Source organism: Ascaphus truei, chromosome 19 (genome assembly GCF_040206685.1).
Source record: "Ascaphus truei isolate aAscTru1 chromosome 19, aAscTru1.hap1, whole genome shotgun sequence".
Taxonomy (NCBI): domain Eukaryota; kingdom Metazoa; phylum Chordata; class Amphibia; order Anura; family Ascaphidae; genus Ascaphus; species Ascaphus truei.
In genome coordinates this window covers 23,610,295-23,630,883 of record NC_134501.1, presented here as the reverse complement: position 1 = coordinate 23,630,883, position 20,589 = coordinate 23,610,295, and the positions used below count along the sequence as shown (strand labels likewise).

General features: G+C 53.0%; 1 protein-coding gene across 1 annotated transcript in view; it reads left to right on the top strand.

Moving 5' to 3' along the window:
- Positions 1-20,589, top strand: part of SLC12A4 (solute carrier family 12 member 4) — a 67,694-nt gene that overhangs the window by 21,158 nt on the left and 25,947 nt on the right. Inside the window, 9 exon segments of the mRNA XM_075576950.1 lie at positions 4,996-5,142; positions 6,417-6,471; positions 6,694-6,824; positions 7,603-7,844; positions 9,219-9,433; positions 10,461-10,625; positions 12,397-12,495; positions 15,282-15,339; positions 18,594-18,768. Of these exon segments, the coding sequence (XP_075433065.1) occupies positions 4,996-5,142; positions 6,417-6,471; positions 6,694-6,824; positions 7,603-7,844; positions 9,219-9,433; positions 10,461-10,625; positions 12,397-12,495; positions 15,282-15,339; positions 18,594-18,768 (1,287 nt within the window).

The window sequence follows — 20,589 nt, the reverse complement described above, 5'->3', positions numbered from 1 at the left end:
CCACCAGTGGGGACACCCCTTTCCCAGGTTTAGTAACAGTCCGGTGTGAACCCTAAAACCGTACAGACGGGGGGGACCCCCGCCCGGGGAGAGATATATTATGCAGTATATTTCCTGCACAGCCCCCCTCTGATCTGGACACGCCGACCTGTACTGGAGATCTGACATTATTCTCCTGGGATTTGTAGGAAACTAATGGGATTGCTGCTGCCTTACTGGGGAGTTTAGCTCCCGATACGCTGTGCCTCTTCTGACCTCTCGTACCTTCTGCTCTCGGCCTCACCCAATCCCATTAGCCAATTAAGCCCTCTCCCTCCTCTCCATATGTTCCTCTCTCTCACTTCTAACTTCACTGATTGGATCTTCTCCTCCTCACAAGCCATCACATATCTGCCTTTCTGTCACTGCTCTTCAATGCCTTCAATCTTCTCTCTCCTTCTCTCCCCCTCTCTTCTCTCCCCCTCTCTTCTCTCCCCCTCTCTTCTCTCCCCCTCTCTTCTCTCCCCCTCTCTTCTCTCCCCCTCTCTTCTCTCCCCCTCTCTTCTCTCCCCCCTCTCTTCTCTCCCCCTCTCTTCTCTCCCCCTCTCTTCTCTCCCCCTCTCTTTCTCTCCCCCTCTCTTTCTCTCCCCCTCTCTTTCTCTCCCCCTCTCTTTCTCTCCCCCTCTCTTTCTCTCTCCCTCTCTCCCTCTCTTCTCTCACACCTCTCTGCGTTTCTTTCACTGCTCTTCAATGCTTGAGTAGGATGCACTCGCGTGTGTCCTCTGGCATGGGCTGGTGGTTTCCGTAGCATGTAATAAGCATTGTAGATAAGGCTAGAAGTGTCTCTCACACTGACCGTGTTCAGTGTCAGTATTAGCCTTGGAGCTTCCCACTCCTTACATTCATCTTGCAGAAATGTATTTACGTTTAGATTGTGATAACGTTTTGATAAGTCCACAAGAGGGTTCCTAGATGCGATAAACATGTACAGAGCTACTGAAACCTCACAGGTTTCTTCTTCGCATCTACAGTGATTTCCAAAGCTTACAGGTCTCTTCTTCACATATACAGATCTTTCCAAACCTCACGGGTCTTTTCTTCACATGTACAGAGCTTACTATGCCTCACAGGTTTCTTCCTCACATGTAGAGCTTTCCCAAACCTCACAGGTCTCTTCTTCACATGTGCACAGCTTTCCCACACCTCACATGTCTCTTTTTCACATGTACAGAGCTTTCCCAAACCTCACAGGTCTCTTTTTCACATGTACAGAGCTTTCCCAAACCTCACAGGTCTCTTCTTCACATGTACAGAGCTTTCCCAACCTCTGTTACCCATCCTTTACAATGCATCGCTTGATTCTTGATGGTAACCAAATTCCAGCAGTGCAGCCTATATGAAACTGAACTGGTTAAGCAGCTTCAGTGAGTCCGTGTAATGCTGATGTTACTTTCCCTGACAGGTTATTTCTGCTTCGTAGCCCGGGTTTCACAGTTTATAATGAGTTCTGTGTTGTGTTGCGCCCGAGGGCTGTGTGTGATCACAGCATTGATTCTTCATGGCGTGCCTGCGTGCCCATCACCGCCCGTCAATATCCTGCACATTACTTCAAGCCAAATGATTTGTATTACAGAGAAAGCCTAAAGACCTTTCTCTGTATGTGCCGCGCTGCCACACGCATAAAGCCTTCCCGTGTCTGGGACGTCGCCCCCCTGACACGGGCTGATCCTTAAGGAAAAGGTTCTTTACAGTAAGGGCAGTTAAAATGTGGAATTCATTACCCATGGAGACTGTGATGGCAGATACAATAGATTTGTTCAAAAAAAGGTTGGACATCTTTTAGAAAGGAAAGGTATACAGGGATATACCAAATAAGTATACATGGGAAGGATGTTGATCCAGTGATTAATCCGATTGCCAATTCTTGGAGTCAGGAAGGAATTTATTTTCCCCTTATGAGATATCATTGGATGATATGATACTGGGGTTTTTTGTTTGCCTTCCTCTGGATCAACAAGGAAGTATAGATAGAGGATAAAGTATCTGTTGTCTAATTTAGCATAGGGTTGAACTTGATGGACGTGTCTGTTTTCAACCTCATCTACTATGTAACTAGACTATAATTCCATGAGGTGGATCTGTGCGCTCCCTCCTGGCGCACGCTCCCTCCTTGCGCACGCTCCCTCCTTGCGCGCGCTCCCTCCTGGCGCGCGCTCCCTCCTGGCGCAGCGCGCTCCCTCCTGGCGTGCGCTCCCTCCTGGCGCACGCTCCCTCCTGGCGCACGCTCCCTCCTGGCGCACGCTCCCTCCTTGCGCGCGCTCCCTCCTTGCGCGCGCTCCCTCCTTGCGCGCGCTCCCTCCTTGCGCGCGCTCCCTCCTTGCGCGCGCTCCCTCCTTGCGCGCGCTCCCTCCTTGCGTGCGCTCCCTCCTGGCGCACGCTCCCTCCTTGCGCGCGCTCCCTCCTTGCGTGCGCTCCCTCCTTGCGCGCGCTCCATCCTTGCGCGCGCTCCCTCCTTGCGCGCGCTCCCTCCTGGCGCACGCTCCCTCCTGGAGCACGCTCCCTCCTTGCGCACGCTCCCTCCTTGCGCGCGCTCCCTCCTGGCGGAGCACCCTCCAATGTAATAATGTAACCCCCCCCTCCCCCTGCCATATTATTCTCTTATTTTGTGTTGTACGAGTCCTCTAAGTTAAAGGAGACTGGGTACCCGGGAAAAAGAGACATTTTGCCGGGCCGGTTAGTGGGTACCCGGCCGGGTAGCATTGAATTACCTGCGGTGGAGGGAGAGGAGGACGGCGGCGACATCGTGGTAGCAGCGGCAGACGCCCTGGTGGTGGCAGCAGAGGACGTCCTTGTTGATGGGGTGGGAGCCGTGGAACACATCGCAGCTGATGCCCCGGGGAACATGTGACAGGAGCGTTACTATTGGACAGCCAGCTCCTCCCCGTCTGTCCAATAGTAACGCTCCTGCTCCAGTCACGTGTTCCACGGCTCCCACCCGCTCAACAAGGACGTCCTCTGCTGCCACCACCAGGGCGTCTGCCGCTGCTACCACGATGTCGCCGCGGTCCCTCCTCACCCTCCGCAGCGGTCCCTCCTCAACCTCCGCCGCGGTCCCTCCTCAACCTCCGCCGCGGTCCCTCCTCACCCTCCGTCGCGGTCCCTCCTCCCCCTCCGCCGCGGTCCCTCCTCACCCTCCGTCGCGGTCCCTCCTCCCCCTCCGCCGCGGTCCCTCCTCCCCCTCCGCCGCGGTCCCTCCTCACCCTCCGTCGCGGGCCCTCCTCCCCCTCCGCCGCGGTCCCTCCTCACCCTCCGCAGCGGTCCCTCCTCACCCTCCGTCGCGGTCCCTCCTCCCCCTCCGCCGCGGTCCCTCCTCACCCTCCGCCGCGGTCCCTCCTCACCCTCCGCAGCGGTCCTCCTCACCCTCCGAAGCGGTCCCTCCTCACCCTCCGACCGCGGTCCCTCCTCACCCTCCGTCGCGGTCCTCCTCACCCTCCGAAGCGGTCCCTCCTCCCCCTCCGCAGCGGTCCCTCCTCCCCCTCCGCAGCGGTCCGTCCTCCCCCTCCGCAGCGGTCCCTCCTCCCCCTCCGCAGCGGTCCCTCCTCCCCCTCCGCAGCGCTCCCTCCTCACCCTCCGCAGCGGCCCTCCTCACCCTCCGTCGCGGTCCCTCCTCCCCCTCCGCAGCGGTCCCTCCTCCCCCTCCGCCGCGGTCCCTCCTCAACCTCCGCCGCGGTCCCTCCTCCCCCTCCGCAGCGGTCCCTCCTCACCCTCCGCAGCGGTCCCTCCTCCCCCTCCGCAGCGGTCCCTCCTCACCCTCCGCAGCGCTCCCTCCTCACCCCCCGCAGCGGTCCTCCTCACCCTCCGCAGCGCTCCCTCCTCCCCCTCCGCAGCGCTCCCTCCTCACCCTCCGCAGCGCTCCCTCCTCACCCTCCGCAGCGGTCCCTCCTCACCCTCCGCAGCGCTCCCTCCTCACCCTCCGCAGCGCTCCCTCCTCACCCTCCGCAGCGGTCCCTCCTCACCCTCCGCAGTGGTCCCTCCTCACCCTCCGACCGCGGTCCCTCCTCACCCTCCGCCGCGGTCCCTCCTCACCCTCCGCAGCGGTCCCTCCTCCCCCTCCGCCGCGGTCCCTCCTCCCCCTCCGCCGCGGTCCCTCCTCACCCTCCGCAGCGGTCCCTCCTCACCCTCCGCAGCGGTCCCTCCTCACCCTCCGCAGCGGTCCCTCCTCACCCTCCGCAGCGGTCCCTCCTCCCCCTCCGCCGCGGTCCCTCCTCCCCCTCCGCCGCGGTCCCTCCTCCCCCTCCGCCGCGGTCCCTCCTCACCCTCCGCCGCGGTCCCTCCTCACCCTCCGCCGCGGTCCCTCCTCACCCTCCGCCGCGGTCCCTCCTCCCCCTCCGCCGCGGTCCCTCCTCCCCCTCCGCCGCGGTCCCTCCTCCCCCTCCGCCGCGGTCCCTCCTCCCCCTCCGCCGCGGTCCCTCCTCACCCTCCGCCGCGGTCCCTCCTCACCCTCCGCCGCGGTCCCTCCTCACCCTCCGCCGCGGTCCCTCCTCACCCTCCGCCGCGGTCCCTCCTCACCCTCCGCCGCGGTCCCTCCTCACCCTCCGCCGCGGTCCCTCCTCCCCCTCCGCCGCTGCCCTCCTCACCCTCCGCAGCGCTCCCTCCTCACCCTCCGCAGCGCTCCCTCCTCACCCTCCGCCGCAGCCCTCCTCACCCTCCGCAGCGGTCCCTCCTCACCCTCCGCCGCAGCCCTCCTCACCCTCCGCAGCGGTCCCTCCTCACCCTCCGCAGCGGTCCCTCCTCACCCGCCGCCGCGGTCCCTCCTCAGCCTCCGCCGCGGTCCCTCCTCACCCTCCGCCGCGGTCCCTCCTCCCCCTCCGCCGCGGTCCCTCCTCACCCTCCGCCGCGGTCCCTCCTCACCCTCCGCCGCGGTCCCTCCTCACCCTCCGCCGCGGTCCCTCCTCACACAAGGAGCGGGTTAATGGTTTTGCTGTCCGCTCATCGCGCCCCCTTTGTGTCCCTCAGTCCCCCAGTATGGGCACGCTGATGGGGGTGTACCTGCCGTGCCTTCAGAACATTTTCGGGGTGATCCTGTTCCTCCGGCTGACCTGGATAGTGGGAATGGCCGGAGTCCTACAGACCCTCCTCATCGTCCTGATCTGCTGCTGCTGTGTGAGTACATTGCCCTGCGTCAGGCGGGACGGGGGCATCGCCCTGCGTCCGGGGGGACGGGGGCATCGCCCTGCGTCCGGGGGGACGGGGGCATCGCCCTGCGTCCGGGGGGACGGGGGCATCGCCCTGCGTCCGGGGGGACGGGGGCATCGCCCTGCGTCCGGGGGGACGGGGGCATCGCCCTGCGTCAGGCGGGACGGGGGCATCGCCCTGCGTCAGGCGGGACGGGGGCATTGCCCTGCGTCAGGGGGGACGGGGGCGTTGCCCTGCGTCAGGGGGGGACGGGGCATCGCCCTGCGTCAGGGGGGACGGGGGCGTTGCCCTGCGTCAGGGGGGGACGGGGGCATTGCCCTGCGTCCGGGGGGACGGGCATCGCCCTGCGTCAGGGGGGACGGGGGCGTTGCCCTGCGTCAGGGGGGACGGGGGCATTGCGTCAGGGGGGACGGGGGCATTGCCCTGCGTCAGGGGGGACGGGGGCATCGCCCTGCGTCAGGGGGGACGGGCATCGCCCTGCGTCCGGGGGGACGGGCATCGCCCTGCGTCAGGGGGGACGGGGGCGTTGCCCTGTGTCAGGGGGGACGGGGGCGTTGCCCTGCGTCAGGGGGGACGGGGGCGTTGCCCTGCGTCAGGGGGGACGGGGGCGTTGCCCTGCGTCAGGGGGGACGGGGGCATCGCCCTGCGTCCGGGGGGACGGGCATCGCCCTGCGTCAGGGGGGACGGGGGCGTTGCCCTGCGTCAGGGGGGACGGGGGCATTGCGTCAGGGGGGACGGGGGCGTTGCCCTGCGTCAGGGGGGACGGGCATTGCCCTGCGTCAGGGGGGACGGGGGCGTTGCCCTGCGTCAGGGGGGACGGGGGCGTTGCCCTGCGTCAGGGGGGACGGGGGCGTCGCCCTGCGTCAGGGGGGATGGGGGCGTCGCCCTGCATCATGGGGGACGGGGGATAGGCCGAAGGTGGTGGGGGCGCATCACCATGCGTCAGAGGGCACAGGGGAAGGCGGCTAAAGGGGGCGTGGGGGGGGGGGGCGGTCACAGAATGGGACGGGACAGAGGTCCGCGAATGAGAACAGAGACGGTTGACCACTCTTGGTAACATAATCATGGAAACGTGGTCAGCTGCGGAGTGGGGTATTTCTTACGGGGAAACGTTCCTATATAACCGGCTCCTGGGAGCGTGGCGCAGAGCGTGGCGCTGACCGTGGGAGGGGATCGCTCTGTCACCACGTGTCCTCATGCCTCATTGTCATTATTTTAACGCGCGCTCCTCTCTCCCCCAGACTCTCCTGACGACCATATCGATGAGCGCCATCGCGACCAACGGCGTGGTCCCAGGTATCTAGTGACTTGTTGCTTAACCCCTTTCCTTCCCAAGACACTGTTAACCCCTTGCATTGCAAGCCCCTCTGTCACGGGGTTAATGTGTTGTTGGCAGAGATTGGGAAGGCCCATAAAAGGCTGGTTATTTGAGGGTAACCACACCACTGCAGTGCACAAGACTTAATATAATGCTCGGTGTTTATGGGGTTAACGATCTCGCCCATTTTCTCGTTGCAGCCGGTGGTTCGTATTTCATGATCTCGCGCTCCCTCGGGCCGGAGTTTGGGGGGGCCGTGGGTCTCTGCTTCTATTTGGGGACCACGTTTGCTGGAGCGATGTATATTCTGGGAGCCATCGAGATCCTCTTGGTAAGAAACTAACGTGGGGCGTGGGGTGGGGCGTGGGGTGCCAGTGTGGGGTGCCAGTGTGGGGTGTGGGGTGTGGGGTGCCAGTGTGGGGCGTGGGATGCCAGTGTGGGGTGTGGGATGCCAGTGTGGGGCGTGGGGTGCCAGTGTGGGGCGTGGGGTGCCAGTGTGGGGCGTGGGGTGCCAGTGTGGGGCGTGGGGTGCCAGTGTGGGGCGTGGGGTGCCGGTGTGCAAAGCTGTGTATATTACTGTATATATCCGTGTCTGCGGTCAGACTGTATCACTGTTTTAACGTGTCCGCACAGGGACCTGTTATCACAGTAAGCAACAAATCACTATGCGTGGCGTTGGAACGCTCTGCGTGGCGTTGGAACGCTCTGCGTGGCGTTGGAACGCTCTGCGTGGCGTTGGAACGCTCTGCGTGTTAGGCCATTGCCCTGCGTGTTAGGCCATTGCCCTGCGTGTTAGGCCAGTGCCCTGCGTGTTAGGCCATTGCCCTGCGTGTTAGGCCATTGCCCTGCGTGTTAGGCCATTGCCCTGCGTGTTAGGCCATTGCCCTGCGTGGTAGGCCATTGCCCTGCGTGGCGTTCCAGCGTGCTGTTGTACTGCTCTGCGTGGCGTTACACTGCGCTGCAATGTGTTATTGGCATGGAAAGGGTTAGATCTCTTGCAGAATCTACCGCCCCCCCCCCCCGGAGCGCCTTGCAGAGATATTAAATAGAGAGGGAAGCCCTGCCCTGCAGAGGTTACACACTCAGCCCTTCTCTCCTTTCTGTTGCAGGTATACATCGCTCCGGCGGCGGCCATCTTCCATTCTCCCAACCCCCACGAGGACTCCAGCGCCAAGCTAAACAACATGCGCGTTTACGGCACCATTTTCCTCACCCTGATGGTGATCGTGGTGTTTGTGGGGGTGAAATACGTTAATAAGTTTGCCTCCCTGTTCCTGGCCTGCGTCATAATCTCCATCCTGTCCATCTACGCCGGGGGCATCAAGTCCATCTTTGACCCTCCAGCATTTCCGTAAGTGAGCGAGCGTAACCCCTGCAGCGCTGGAAGGGCCCGGAATACACCAGCGGTTCCCTGCCTTTATCACACTGTGCCCCCCCTGCTAAGAAATATTAAAATATTTGTCCCCTGAACCCCTAATTAATAACTCTTATTGCCGGCTCAGACTATCGCTAACGAAAGGAGATCCAGGAAAAAAACGGAGCACGGCAATTCCAAAAAATCTGGGGCTTGGGCAGTATGTACTGTTAAAAAGTAGCTTGTATTGCTAGGCAGACAACATGGTGGTATTACAAGCAACCTCCGACACGTTCCGCAGCTAAAAACTAGCTTGTATTGCTAGGCAGACAACATGGTGGTATAACAAGCAACCTCCGACGCGTTCCGCAATAAAACTAGCTTGTATTGCTAGGCAGACAACATGGTGGTGTAACAAGCAACCTCCGACGCGTTCCGCCCTAAAAAGTAGCTTGTATTGCTAGGCAGACAACATGGTGGTATAACAAGCAACCTCCGACGCGTTCCGCAGCTAAAAAGTAGCTTTTATTGCTAGGCAGACAACACGGTGGTATAACAAGCAACGTCCGACGCGTTCCGCAGCTAAAAAGTAGCTTTTATTGCTAGGCAGACAACACGGTGGTATAACAAGCAACCTCCGACACGTTTCGCTCTAAAAAGTAGTGCTTTATCAGAGTGCTGTGCTCCATTATTTCCTGTTCCTGGATCTCCTTTCGGTTACCTCCTGGCTGGACGCACGCCCCATAGGACATCATTCACCAGAATTGTGAGTACGTTTACCGTATAAATGAAGAGGAACACATATACGCTCATGGGGCATTTGCCTATTCATAGGATATGTGGAAGCACAGATGTTGTTTGTTAATGGCGGCTGCTGGTTCTTTAAATACTCCACACAAGGCATCTCCTGTATCCCTTCAATGCGCCCTGCGATCAGGTTCACTTCTAACTCGCTGGTTCATTAGATTATTGTCCTCTTTCCTATTAGACACTTATTATACAGTATGCATGCAAGCAGTCATCTTTAGCTCGGATGCACTGATACTGGGGCAGGTACACCCCCCACGCTGAGGTCCAGTTTGGAGTCTTAGTAAGTGCGCAGCCCCCCACATGGGCTCAGGACCCTACTATACTGCCTGGCTATTACTATTTCTGTGTGATAGCAGACGCGCACAAAATGGAAGGGCCGGCGTTAACGCAGCAGTAACGGGGTAACGCAGCAGTAACGGGGTGTGGCTTCGTACCTGTAACGCAGAAACCAAGACCGAAAATCGTTAACATGCGGGGGTTATTGACCCCTTCTCTGCAGCGACCCCTGGCAGTGACTGGGTTAACGCAGCGTGCGTGATAACGCTCGGTATCTCTGCTCAGGATCTGCGTGCTGGGGAACAGAACCCTTTCCCGCGACCAGTTCGGCGTCTGCGCCAAAACCGCCGTGGTGGACAATGAGACGGTGGCCACCGCGCTGTGGGAGCTCTTCTGCCGCTCGGCTAACCTCTCCGGCGCTTCGTGCGACGAGTATTTCCTTCAAAATAACGTCAGCGAGATCGCGGGGATCCCCGGCGCGGCCAGCGGCATCTTAACAGGTGCGTGGGGGGCGATATCTGCGACGGAAAGGGGCGCTGGGCAGCGTCGGAAACTGGGGGGCTTCGTTCTGACATTATACAGACGTTCCTCTCTATCCCAAAACAATTATGGTACCCGCTGGGGAAAGACTGAACTCACGGTCACTGTGTGTGTCACTGTGTCCATGTGTGTCCCTCTGTGTGTGTGTCACGGTGTCCCACTGTATCGCTGTCATTCTGTGTCCCACTGTATCGCTGTCATTCTGTGTCCCACTGTGTCGCTGTCATTCTGTGTCCCACTGTGTCGCTGTCATTCTGTGTCCCACTGTATCGCTGTCATTCTGTGTCCCACTGTGTCGCTGTCATTCTGTGTCCCACTGTGTCGCTGTCATTCTGTGTCCCTCTGTGTCGCTGTCATTCTGTGTCCCACTGTATCGCTGTCATTCTGTGTCCCACTGTATCGCTGTCATTCTGTGTCCCACTGTGTCGCTGTCATTCTGTGTCCCACTGTGTCGCTGTCATTCTGTGTCCCACTGTATCGCTGTCATTCTGTGTCCCACTGTGTCGCTGTCATTCTGTGTCCCTCTGTGTCGCTGTCATTCTGTGTCCCACTGTGTCGCTGTCATTGTGTCCCACTGTGTCGCTGTCATTCTGTGTCCCTCTGTGTCGCTGTCATTCTGTGTCCCACTGTGTCGCTGTCATTGTGTCCCACTGTGTCGCTGTCATTCTGTGTCCCACTGTGTCGCTGTCATTCTGTGTCCCACTGTGTCGCTGTCATTCTGTGTCCCACTGTGTCGCTGTCATTCTGTGTCCCACTGTGTCGCTGTCATTCTGTGTCCCACTGTGTCGCTGTCATTCTGTGTCCCTCTGTGTCGCTGTCATTATGTGTCCCACTGTGTCGCTGTGTCACTGTGTTTGTGTCACTGTGTGCCTCTGACCTGTCTCCCCTCCCCCTGTGGGCCTCTGACCTGTCTCCCCCCCCCCTCGGTGTGCCTCTGACCTGACCCCCCCTGTGGAGCTCTTGACCTGCCCCCCTGTCCCTGTGCAGATAACCTGTGGAGTAATTACCTGGAGAAGGGTGAGATCCTGGAGAAAACTCACCAGCCCTCGGTGGACGTGTTGGGATCCAAGAGTCACCTCCACCTCTACGTGTTAGCGGACATCACCACCACGTTCACCGTCCTCGTAGGCATCTTCTTCCCATCTGTGACCGGTGAGGATGGGCTCGCGGCTCTCGCGGCCCCTACTGGGCCGGAACCATCACACTGAGCCCTATGTATTGGTGCGGGAGGAGGGTAGATACACTGTAAGTTGTGACACCTTTTAATTGACCAGTCAAAGAGGTCACCATAAATATAGCTGCGTACACAATGTGAAGAAGAGACCTGTGAGGTTTGGGAAGCTGTGTACACAGTATTACACCTGATAAACTATCATGCTGATCAATTAAAAGGTATCACATGCTATTCTGATTCTGTATTCCTGATAAGAATAACTTTGGCGCATTGGATGTAGCATTGGGCTTTTCTGTCTTCCTGATTAGAAAATGGAACCAGGCGCTTCTATATAGTGCAGTGAAATAGTGCACACTAAAAACGGGGTTTATATCACCCAAAATACTGTGTAATAACTTCAAATAGTAATTCCTCAAATGTTGTGCAAATATAATAAAACCTCCACCCAATAGTGATTTAAAAAGTGAATTATTATAACATATATAGTGAAGAAAAAGCAGCAATACACCCTTTTTTTGGACTGTTCACTAGTCCAAAATCGTAGTATTTCGTCTTCCTGGTGGGGGGAGCGCTGGTTATTGACGTGGTGTAATATATGTAAAGAAATATAATAACAGAATAATGGTGAAGCCAGTAGGTTAAAGACCCTCTCTATCCCAAGTAATTAGCCTCACTCACAGACTGGACTGTATGAGAATAGCAGGTCAGGGATCCTCCTCTCTCTGATAGGAGCCCTTCAGGGAATCCCTGGATAAGCCCCCTGGAGTCAGTGCTCACGAATCCCTCAGTGGATAATCACCGAGAAGTAAAACAGAGAGAGCTCGCAATGGTATAATATTGCTAAAGTGATGTCCTGTATTAGATAAACACATCAGTATTACACTCACATTTGCTCATAGCAAGAATTTCATGGGAGAGAACAAACACGGAGGTGGCGCTGTCTGACCGGATCGTATGCTCCTTCACATCCGCGTACGTCACTTCCGCTGACGTCTCGCTTCAGGGCGAAAGCGTCCTCTATGGTCTCTTTGTTCCACTCGGATGCCAACACCTGCTACTGCCGCGATGTCCAATCCTCCCAGTAACAGCTGATCCGATTCTACGCGTTTCGCGGTGGCCTCGTCAGGAATCGAATCGATTCCTGATGAAGCCACAGCGAAGCGCGTAGAATCGGATCACCTGTTCCTGGGAGGATTTGAGATTACGGCAGTGGCAGTAGCAGGTACTGATATGTTTATCTAATACAGGACATCACTTTAGCAATATTATACCATTGCGAGCTCTCTCTGTTTTACTTCTCGGGTGATTATCCACTGAGGGATTCGTGAGCACTGACTCCAGGGGGCTTATCCAGGGATTCCCTGAAGGGCTCCTATCAGAGAGAGGAGGATCCCTGACCTGCTATTCTCATACAGTCCAGTCTGTGAGCGAGACTAATTACTTGGGATAGATAGGGTCTTTAACCTACTGGCTTCACCATTATTCTGTTATTTTATTTCTTTACATATATTACATCACGTCAATCACCAACGCTCCCCCCACCGGGAAGATGAAATTCCTAATTAGAAGCCTGAATTTGGGGATACCTTCCTTCCCGCGTCTGCTGCCTCCTCCGAGACCTGAAAAAAACAAAACGGGGCGGCAGGTGCGGAGGGAAAAGAAGATTCATTATTAAATCCTAATTAAAATAAGCACACCTTTTTGTTGATTTACGCGCTGACGCTCCTCTCGCCCCTTTGTCACCCGCAGGTATAATGGCGGGAAGTAACCGCTCCGGAGACCTGAGGGACGCTCAAAAATCCATCCCAGTTGGAACCATTCTGGCCATTATCACCACGTCGCTAGTTTGTATCCTTTCACACGCGCAGAGGGCGGTAACACAGGAGGGAGGGCGGGTATGATGCCTTTTATTGGACCAACAAGTAGTTGATGTGTTAACGGTGCACACCTAGGCTGTTAAAACGTAACATTTATTGGGCTTTGATTAAAATGTATAGGATTTTTTTTGATTAATTTATAGGAATCGACAATATCAAAGGTAATATGAGAGGTGGTGACATAGATAACAAGTTGCTCAAGAGAGAATCAGAATGGATATATAGATTAAAAACACTCAGCCCTTCTGTTCTAAATGAGGGATTTACCTATACACCCTTCATTTAGTCTCTTTAGCAACAATATTACCTCTATACGAACAATCACACACTTGTACGTGTGCCTTTATTATGTCATTATATGCAATCGGTGTCCCCATAACAATGCCCTGGTATGTATAATCAGACAAGGCATGTACCCCTCTATTTCCTCTTGGTGATCAGCTGGTACAGTTAGTTATTTAACAACTTCACTATCATTATGACTCATAGCCCCTCTGTTACCCACGTCGTGGACACAGCATTGGTAATAAATGCAAATGACTCAGAATCTTATTTTAATCATTAATATTGTGGTATGCTTTGTCTTAGCTTTACAATGTGTATTAGTAGTAATGCAGGATGTGCTGAGTATCCCCTCTTTGTAGCGAATGCGCGCGATTTCTCTTACTGAGTTATACTATAGCGCCATTGGACTATGGTTGTCATACCAACTGAGCACGCTATTTAAAGATAGGTTCCCGACATCCCTGCAATTACCAGCCTCTGACGAAGCTGCCTGGTGGGAGGGAAACGCGTTGGGCAGTACACGTGGTGACGTCATTGAACGTGGGACGTGGTGACGTCATCGCGGGAGGAGTGCCAGACTCCGTGTATCGACACTGTGGCAGCTTGCAAGGTTGTATCATGCTGACAGAAAGCACCGCCGTGTGCTAGTTTGTTATTAGTCTCTACCACTGGCATTTATGTCTGAATTGAGGGATATTGAGTAAACTTTTGAACACTTATCAGTGCAGTCTATGACTTTTATGATACTATAATATTGGCAATATTATAATCTTAAGGGTCACTGGCATGGAATCAATCCACTTACCTCTCACCATTCACTGTGCAGTGCATTGCACCCTACCTGAGGGCACTGTCCACTCTTTCTAATATAACTGTGTAATCCTTGTATTGCAATTAGATGAGTGTAAAATTATACAGTGATGTTAGAACTGTGTCATAATGTTTATGACGTTTATATATAGTGAGATACCATTATATTTGGTTATATCAGCAGTTCACCAGGGTGTATATGCACAATAGGCATAGTATATGGTGAGTACAGGCATACCCGCATTAACGTACGCAATGGGACCGGAGCATGTATGAAAAGTGAAAATGTACTTAAAGTGAAGCACTACCTTTTCCCACTTATCGATGCATGTACTGTACTGCAAACGTAATATACGTGCATAACTGATGTAAATAACGCATGTGTAACAGGCTCTATAGTCTCCCCGCTTGCGCACAGCTTCGGTACAGGTAGGGAGCCGGTATTGCTGTTCAGGACGTGCTGACAGGCGCATGCGTGAGCTGCCGTTTGCCTATTGGGCGATATGTACTTACTCGCGAGTGTACTTAAAGTGAGTGTCCTTAAACCGGGGTACGCCTGTAATTAGGTGAGCTGTGTTTCTGACCCATAGCTCTTATATAGCATTAAGTCACATACAGTCAGGACCACTGGTTAACAATTATCCCAGTAATAAGTGATTTCATTCACTGTGGTAGGAAGCATTGATGTCAGCATTGCCACTATAACTGCACACAGGAGTATACACTTATCCATTATTGTAGGATTATTATATATAAGTATCCTATGATTACATAATAATGATGGGTATGGATCAATGAACAGAGTCTTATACTTACACTCCTTATTAATTACGTTTTCAAATAACACGATACACACTGTTTAATTTTGGATATAAAGTTTAATGTATATGTGTACCATTATTTTAATCAAAGCACAATAAATGTTAAGTTTTAACAGCCATGGTGTGCACCGTTAATGTGCTTCTTGCTGGGGAAAGTCTTTACAACATAAAGCCTTTTTCCTTCTCTGAAAATACATTTCATATCAGCACATAGGTAGCAGCCGGTATCTACCTTGATATCTTAGGCTACAATCATATTATACAAATATCAAATTACATACATCAGTGAGCGATATACTTTATATGGTTTTAGTTGATATGTTACAATCTTTCAGAGCCTCTCGGGGTCCTTCATAGGGTGTGGCAGAGCCGTACCCGATAAAGGACCCCGAGAGCTTAACCCCATTGCTGCTAACGTGCAAAGCGGCCCTCTCTAGCAGTGATGGGGTTAATGACCGCCATGCTGCAGTATAACGTTTTCTCGTTTGTTTTTTTTTTTTTAAATTTGGTGTGGTGACATTTTTCCTTTTGGATAATTTTTTTGTTCCCTTCTAATGCACAAATGCGCAGTGTCCGTTTCCGAGGGAACGCCCCCAAAATAATACAGCGAACCCGCTGTGAGGCCTCGCGGTGAAGGCGCCAGAGATTATGGCGTTCAGGGGAGATGGCTACTTGGGCAGATTTGGGGGGACGGTTTCCGTGAAGTTTATGCTCTGTGATATTTGGACAGATTTGGGGGGGGGGGGGGTGGTGTTTCTTGGAATCTCCCCAGGTTTGGAAACGCGTGCCGATTTCCGGCTCCTGCACTGGTCGTATTTGTTTCCTTGACATGTCGGGGCAGATTTTAGCACCGTGGTGCTGTTCGGAGCTTGCATCGAGGGGGCGGTGCTGCGGGACAAGTGAGGCATCTTACTAACTAATACCCCACATTTCCTTCTGCTTTTCTGCCCTGTACACAAAGCTGCAGCATAGTCCTACCCCGCGGATTTGCGCTGATATCGTTTTCTCCTGTGTGGGGAAGGAGACGGAGCAGAGGATGCTGGGAGATTGGCTCGCTGGCACACAGGGCAGGCAGACATTTTAAGTAGACAAAAGGGATGTAAGGGTGAAGAACACACCAAAAGATCCCCACTAGGGCGCACCACAGACCTGAGTTGTATTAAATCATGGTCCTTTAGTACGCAAACATACAACATATACAAATTTATTGGGACATAATAGTCTAAATCACTACATAAATTACTTAAAAATATGAAGCTCCTAGTGCCTCTATGATGCTAGAAACTAGCTCAAAAGATGTGTATCAAATGAGGAGAATATACGCGAAAGTTAAATGGCTGTAATTCATTCTGCTTTACCCTTCCCAAAGGAAAACTCCTCTTGAATGAATCATTAGGGTATGGTATTAATATACCTTTAATTTAACCCTAAGTTAATAAGAGGAGGTATGTCTGAGGTTGGGTGTTTGGTATAAGGTTAGCTGTTAGACATCTATATATATTGTTAATATAGGTGTACAGAATTATAGCAGTAAACAGTGATGCCGATTGCAATATAGGTATTTGCATGTCTCAATGCTTCATCTTTAATGCACATTCCCCAAGTGTCTATATCCTGCTATGGTGGTGTATTAAATCACTAAAGGTTTCATCTAGTTGCTCCGTGTGTCTGGAGTCATCAGTGTATCCTATCAACTATTTGCGCTCTTTATTCCGCAGAGCGAAGATGCACTGTGATCCCATCCACTGATTCCTCCAGTGCAGGAGACGGTGCCTCCCAATAGAGCGCCTGCACAGTGTCCTGCCGCCAGATATCACAAATGTGTACAGGTAAGTATATAAGCATTAACACTGTTAGTCACTATCAGTTATCATAGGCTATATTATAGTACTATGGCTTTAGACTTTAATGATGAGTGTAAACATAAATGCTTTACATGGCAAGTACCTCTGTACACAATGCAGCTGAAAACATTTTTCTGCATAGTCTGGATCCGTTATGGTGACATTGTGTAGTAAGCTTTTATTACTCTGAAAGGGTCCCTGATAAACAGTGTGTTCTGGGACTCTGGTGCCTGTCTGTTATTATTTGAAGAGGCAAACTGAGATGCCAGCAGATGTTAGGTGTTTGAGTACAGTGATGTAGATCTAACTGTTATAGCATTAGAGCCACTTCAGTCCTTGCGGCCAGGGTGTGAGAAATATCAATGATGGTAAATTTAACCCTTTATACACTTGCCATCATATGTGGATATAATCACGAACGATGTTGGCGGTAGAGCTTTGGTTGATATTGCACCATGCTTCACATCGTGTGTTACCCAGACTCTTGTGAATTACTGAAATGGTGATTGTATTGAAGTATAGCCGGGCGGTACACCGTCTGTTAAAATACGCGACTCAATACAGTCACGTGGATGTTGCCGCCTGGGAGATAGTATCCGAAGCTTAGAGACCGGCACGGTTAAACGTATAGTTTCCTCAAGTAGAGGTATTGGAGGCGTTTAGGACAGCTTCATGCTAAAACTTTAAACTGCACCATGGCAATATAAAAAACCCGACGTGACGTCCGTTTCGTCGCCTGCAGCGACCAGAAGTCTTACTACACAATGTCGCCATAACGGATCCAGACTATGCAGACAAATGTTTTCAGCTGCATTGTGTACAGAGGTACTTGCCATGTAAAGCATTTATGTTTACACTCATCATTAAAGTGTAAAGCCATAGTACTATAAGATAGCCTATGATAACTGATAGTGACTAACCGTGTTAATGCTTATATACTTACCTGTACAAATTTGTGATATCTGGCGGCAGGACACTGTGCAGGCGCTCTATTGGGAGGCACCGTCTCCTGCACTGGAGGAATCAGTGGATGGGATCACAGTGCATCTTCGCTCTGCGGAATAAAGAGCGCAAATAGTTGATAGGATACACTGATGACTCCAGGCACACGGAGCAACTAGATGAAATCTTTAGTGATTTAATACACCACCATAGCAGGATATAGACACTTAGGGAATGTGCATTAAAGATGAAGCATTGAGACATGCAAATACCTATATTGCAATCGGCATCACTGTTTACTGCTATAATTCTGTACACGTATATTAACAATATATATAGATGTCTAACAGCTAACCTTATACCAAACACCCAACCTCAGACATACCTCCTCTTATTAACTTAGGGTTAAATTAAAGGTATATTAATACCATACCCTAATGATTCATTCAAGAGGAGTTTTCCTTTGGGAACGGTAAAGCAGAATGAATTACAGCCATTTAACTTTCGCGTATATTCTCCTCATTTGATACACATCTTTTGAGCTAGTTTCTAGCATCATAGAGGCACTAGGAGCTTCGTATTTTTAAGTAATGTATGTAGCGATCTAGACTATTATGTCCCAATAAATTTGTATATGTTGTATGTTTGCGTACTAAAGGACCATGATTTAATACAACTCAGGTCTGTGGTGCGCCCTAGTGGGGATCTTTTGGTGTGTTCTTCACCCTTACATCCCTTTTGTCTACGTACCTATCCCTGGCAGCACGCGACCTCATTCTTTTACTTTATTTAGGGGTTTGGGCGAGGTACCACAATTCCTTAAGACATTTTAAGTACCCAGTGGAATGAAAATGCTCGGATCTGTCACATTCTGGGAATCCCACGGGATCTGTCCTGTGAGAGGAATCCATTAACCCTATAATGTAAATAGGAATCAGCCTGCTAGAAGTATATAAATACATACACACATACTGTACATACACATGTATGTATATATATATATACATACCCATATCCATCCATATATACACACACTCGGAGATGTACACACACACACACTCACTCGGAGATGTGCACACACTCACTCGGAGATTAGCACACACTCACTCGGAGATGTACACACTCACACTCGGAAATGTACACACACACTCACACTCGGAGATGTACACACACACTCGGAGATGTACACACCCACTGACACTCGGAGATGTACACACACACACTCACACTCGGAGATGTACACACACACTCGGAGATCTACACACCCACTCACACTCGGAGATGTACACACACACTCACACTCAGAGATGTACAGGAATGGAATAACCCGGAGACTTGTGCCACGCTAACCCTTCGCCTCCTTGTAGATACGGAGACGCAGTGAACAAGAACCTGGTGGTGGGGACTCTGTCGTGGCCTTCCCCGTGGGTCATTGTCATCGGCTCGTTCTTCTCCACGTGCGGAGCCGGGTTACAGAGCCTGACGGGGGCTCCGCGGCTGCTTCAGGCCATCGCCAAGGACAACATCGTCCCGTTCCTGCGGGTGAGCGCGCTGCCGTGGGGGGACGGGGGGCTGTATGTACCGGCCACTGGGGCCACGACGGCAGCCACAGGAGGTGACCTGTCAGGAGAGGGGCACACAGGGTGTTATCCAGGGAGAAACCTGCCGTTACTGGGGTCAGGAAGGAGGTTTTATCCCTTATAATAGGGGGGGGCTCAACTTCAGCCCTCAAGCCCCCCTCCCCCCAACAGGTCAGGTTTTCAAAGTCAAAGACTGAGCCAGTAATTGAGGCCCCTGTGCTGTAGCAGGGACTGGTTGAGCCACCTGAAGCTGGGATATCCTGAAAACCTGACCTGTTGGGGGGGCCTTGAGGATTGGATTTGCACATACACACACACACACACACACACGCATAACCACGTACAAATATACATAAATACATGGAATATCTTGCCCCGATGATACATGCACACATACACACACACACACACACACACACACACACACACACACGCATATACATACGCGCGCACATATATACATACGCGCGCAGATATATACATACGCGTGCACATATATACATACGCGTGCACATATATACATACGCGCGCACATATATATATACATACGCGCGCACATATATATACATACGCGCGCACATATATATACATACGCACGCACATATATATACACATACGCGCGCACATATATATATACACATACGCGCGCACATATATATACACATACGCGCGCACATATATACATACGCGCGCACATATATACATACGCGCGCACATATATACATACGCGCGCACATATATACATACGCGCGCACATATATACATACGCGCGCACATATATACATACGCGCGCACATATATACATACGCGCGCACATATATACATACGCGCGCACATATATACATACGCGCGCACATATATACATACGCGCGCACATATATACATACGCGCGCACATATATACATACGCGCGCACATATATACATACGCGCGCACATATATACATACGCGCGCACATATATACATACGCGCGCACATATATACATACGCGCGCACATATATACATACGCGCGCACATATATACATACGCGCGCACATATATACATACGCGCGCACATATATACATACGCGTGCACATATACATGGACTATCTCTCCCCGATGAAATTTACCAAATGTTGAACTTGATGGACATGCGTCATTTTTCCACGCTGTGCGTCACGTTACGCCGGGCTCACGCTGTGCGTCATGTTACGCCGGGCTCACACTGTCACATAACGCCGGGCTCACGCTGTGCGTCACGTTACGCCGGGCTCACACTGTCACGTTACGCCGGGCTCACGCTGTGCGTCACGTTACGCCGGGCTCACGCTGTGCGTCACGTTACGCCGGGCTCACGCTGTGCGTCACGTTACGCCGGGCTCACACTGTGCGTCAAGTTACGCCGGGCTCACACTGTCACGTTACGCCGGGCTCACGCTGTGCGTCGCGTTACGCCGGGCTCACGCTGTGCGTCACATAACGCCGGGCTCACGCTGTGCGTCACGTTACGCCGGGCTCACGCTGTGCGTCACATAACGCCGGGCTCACGCTGTGCGTCACGTTACGCCGGGCTCACGCTGTGCGTCACGTTACGCCGGGCTCGCGCTGTGTGTCACGTTATGCCGGGCTCACGCTGTGCGTCACGTTACGCCGGGCTCACACTGTCACGTTACGCCGGGCTCACGCTGTGCGTCACGTTACGCCGGGCTCACACTGTCACGTTACGCCGGGCTCACGCTGTGCGTCACGTTACGCCGGGCTCACACTGTCACGTTACGCCGGGCTCACGCTGTGCGTCACGTT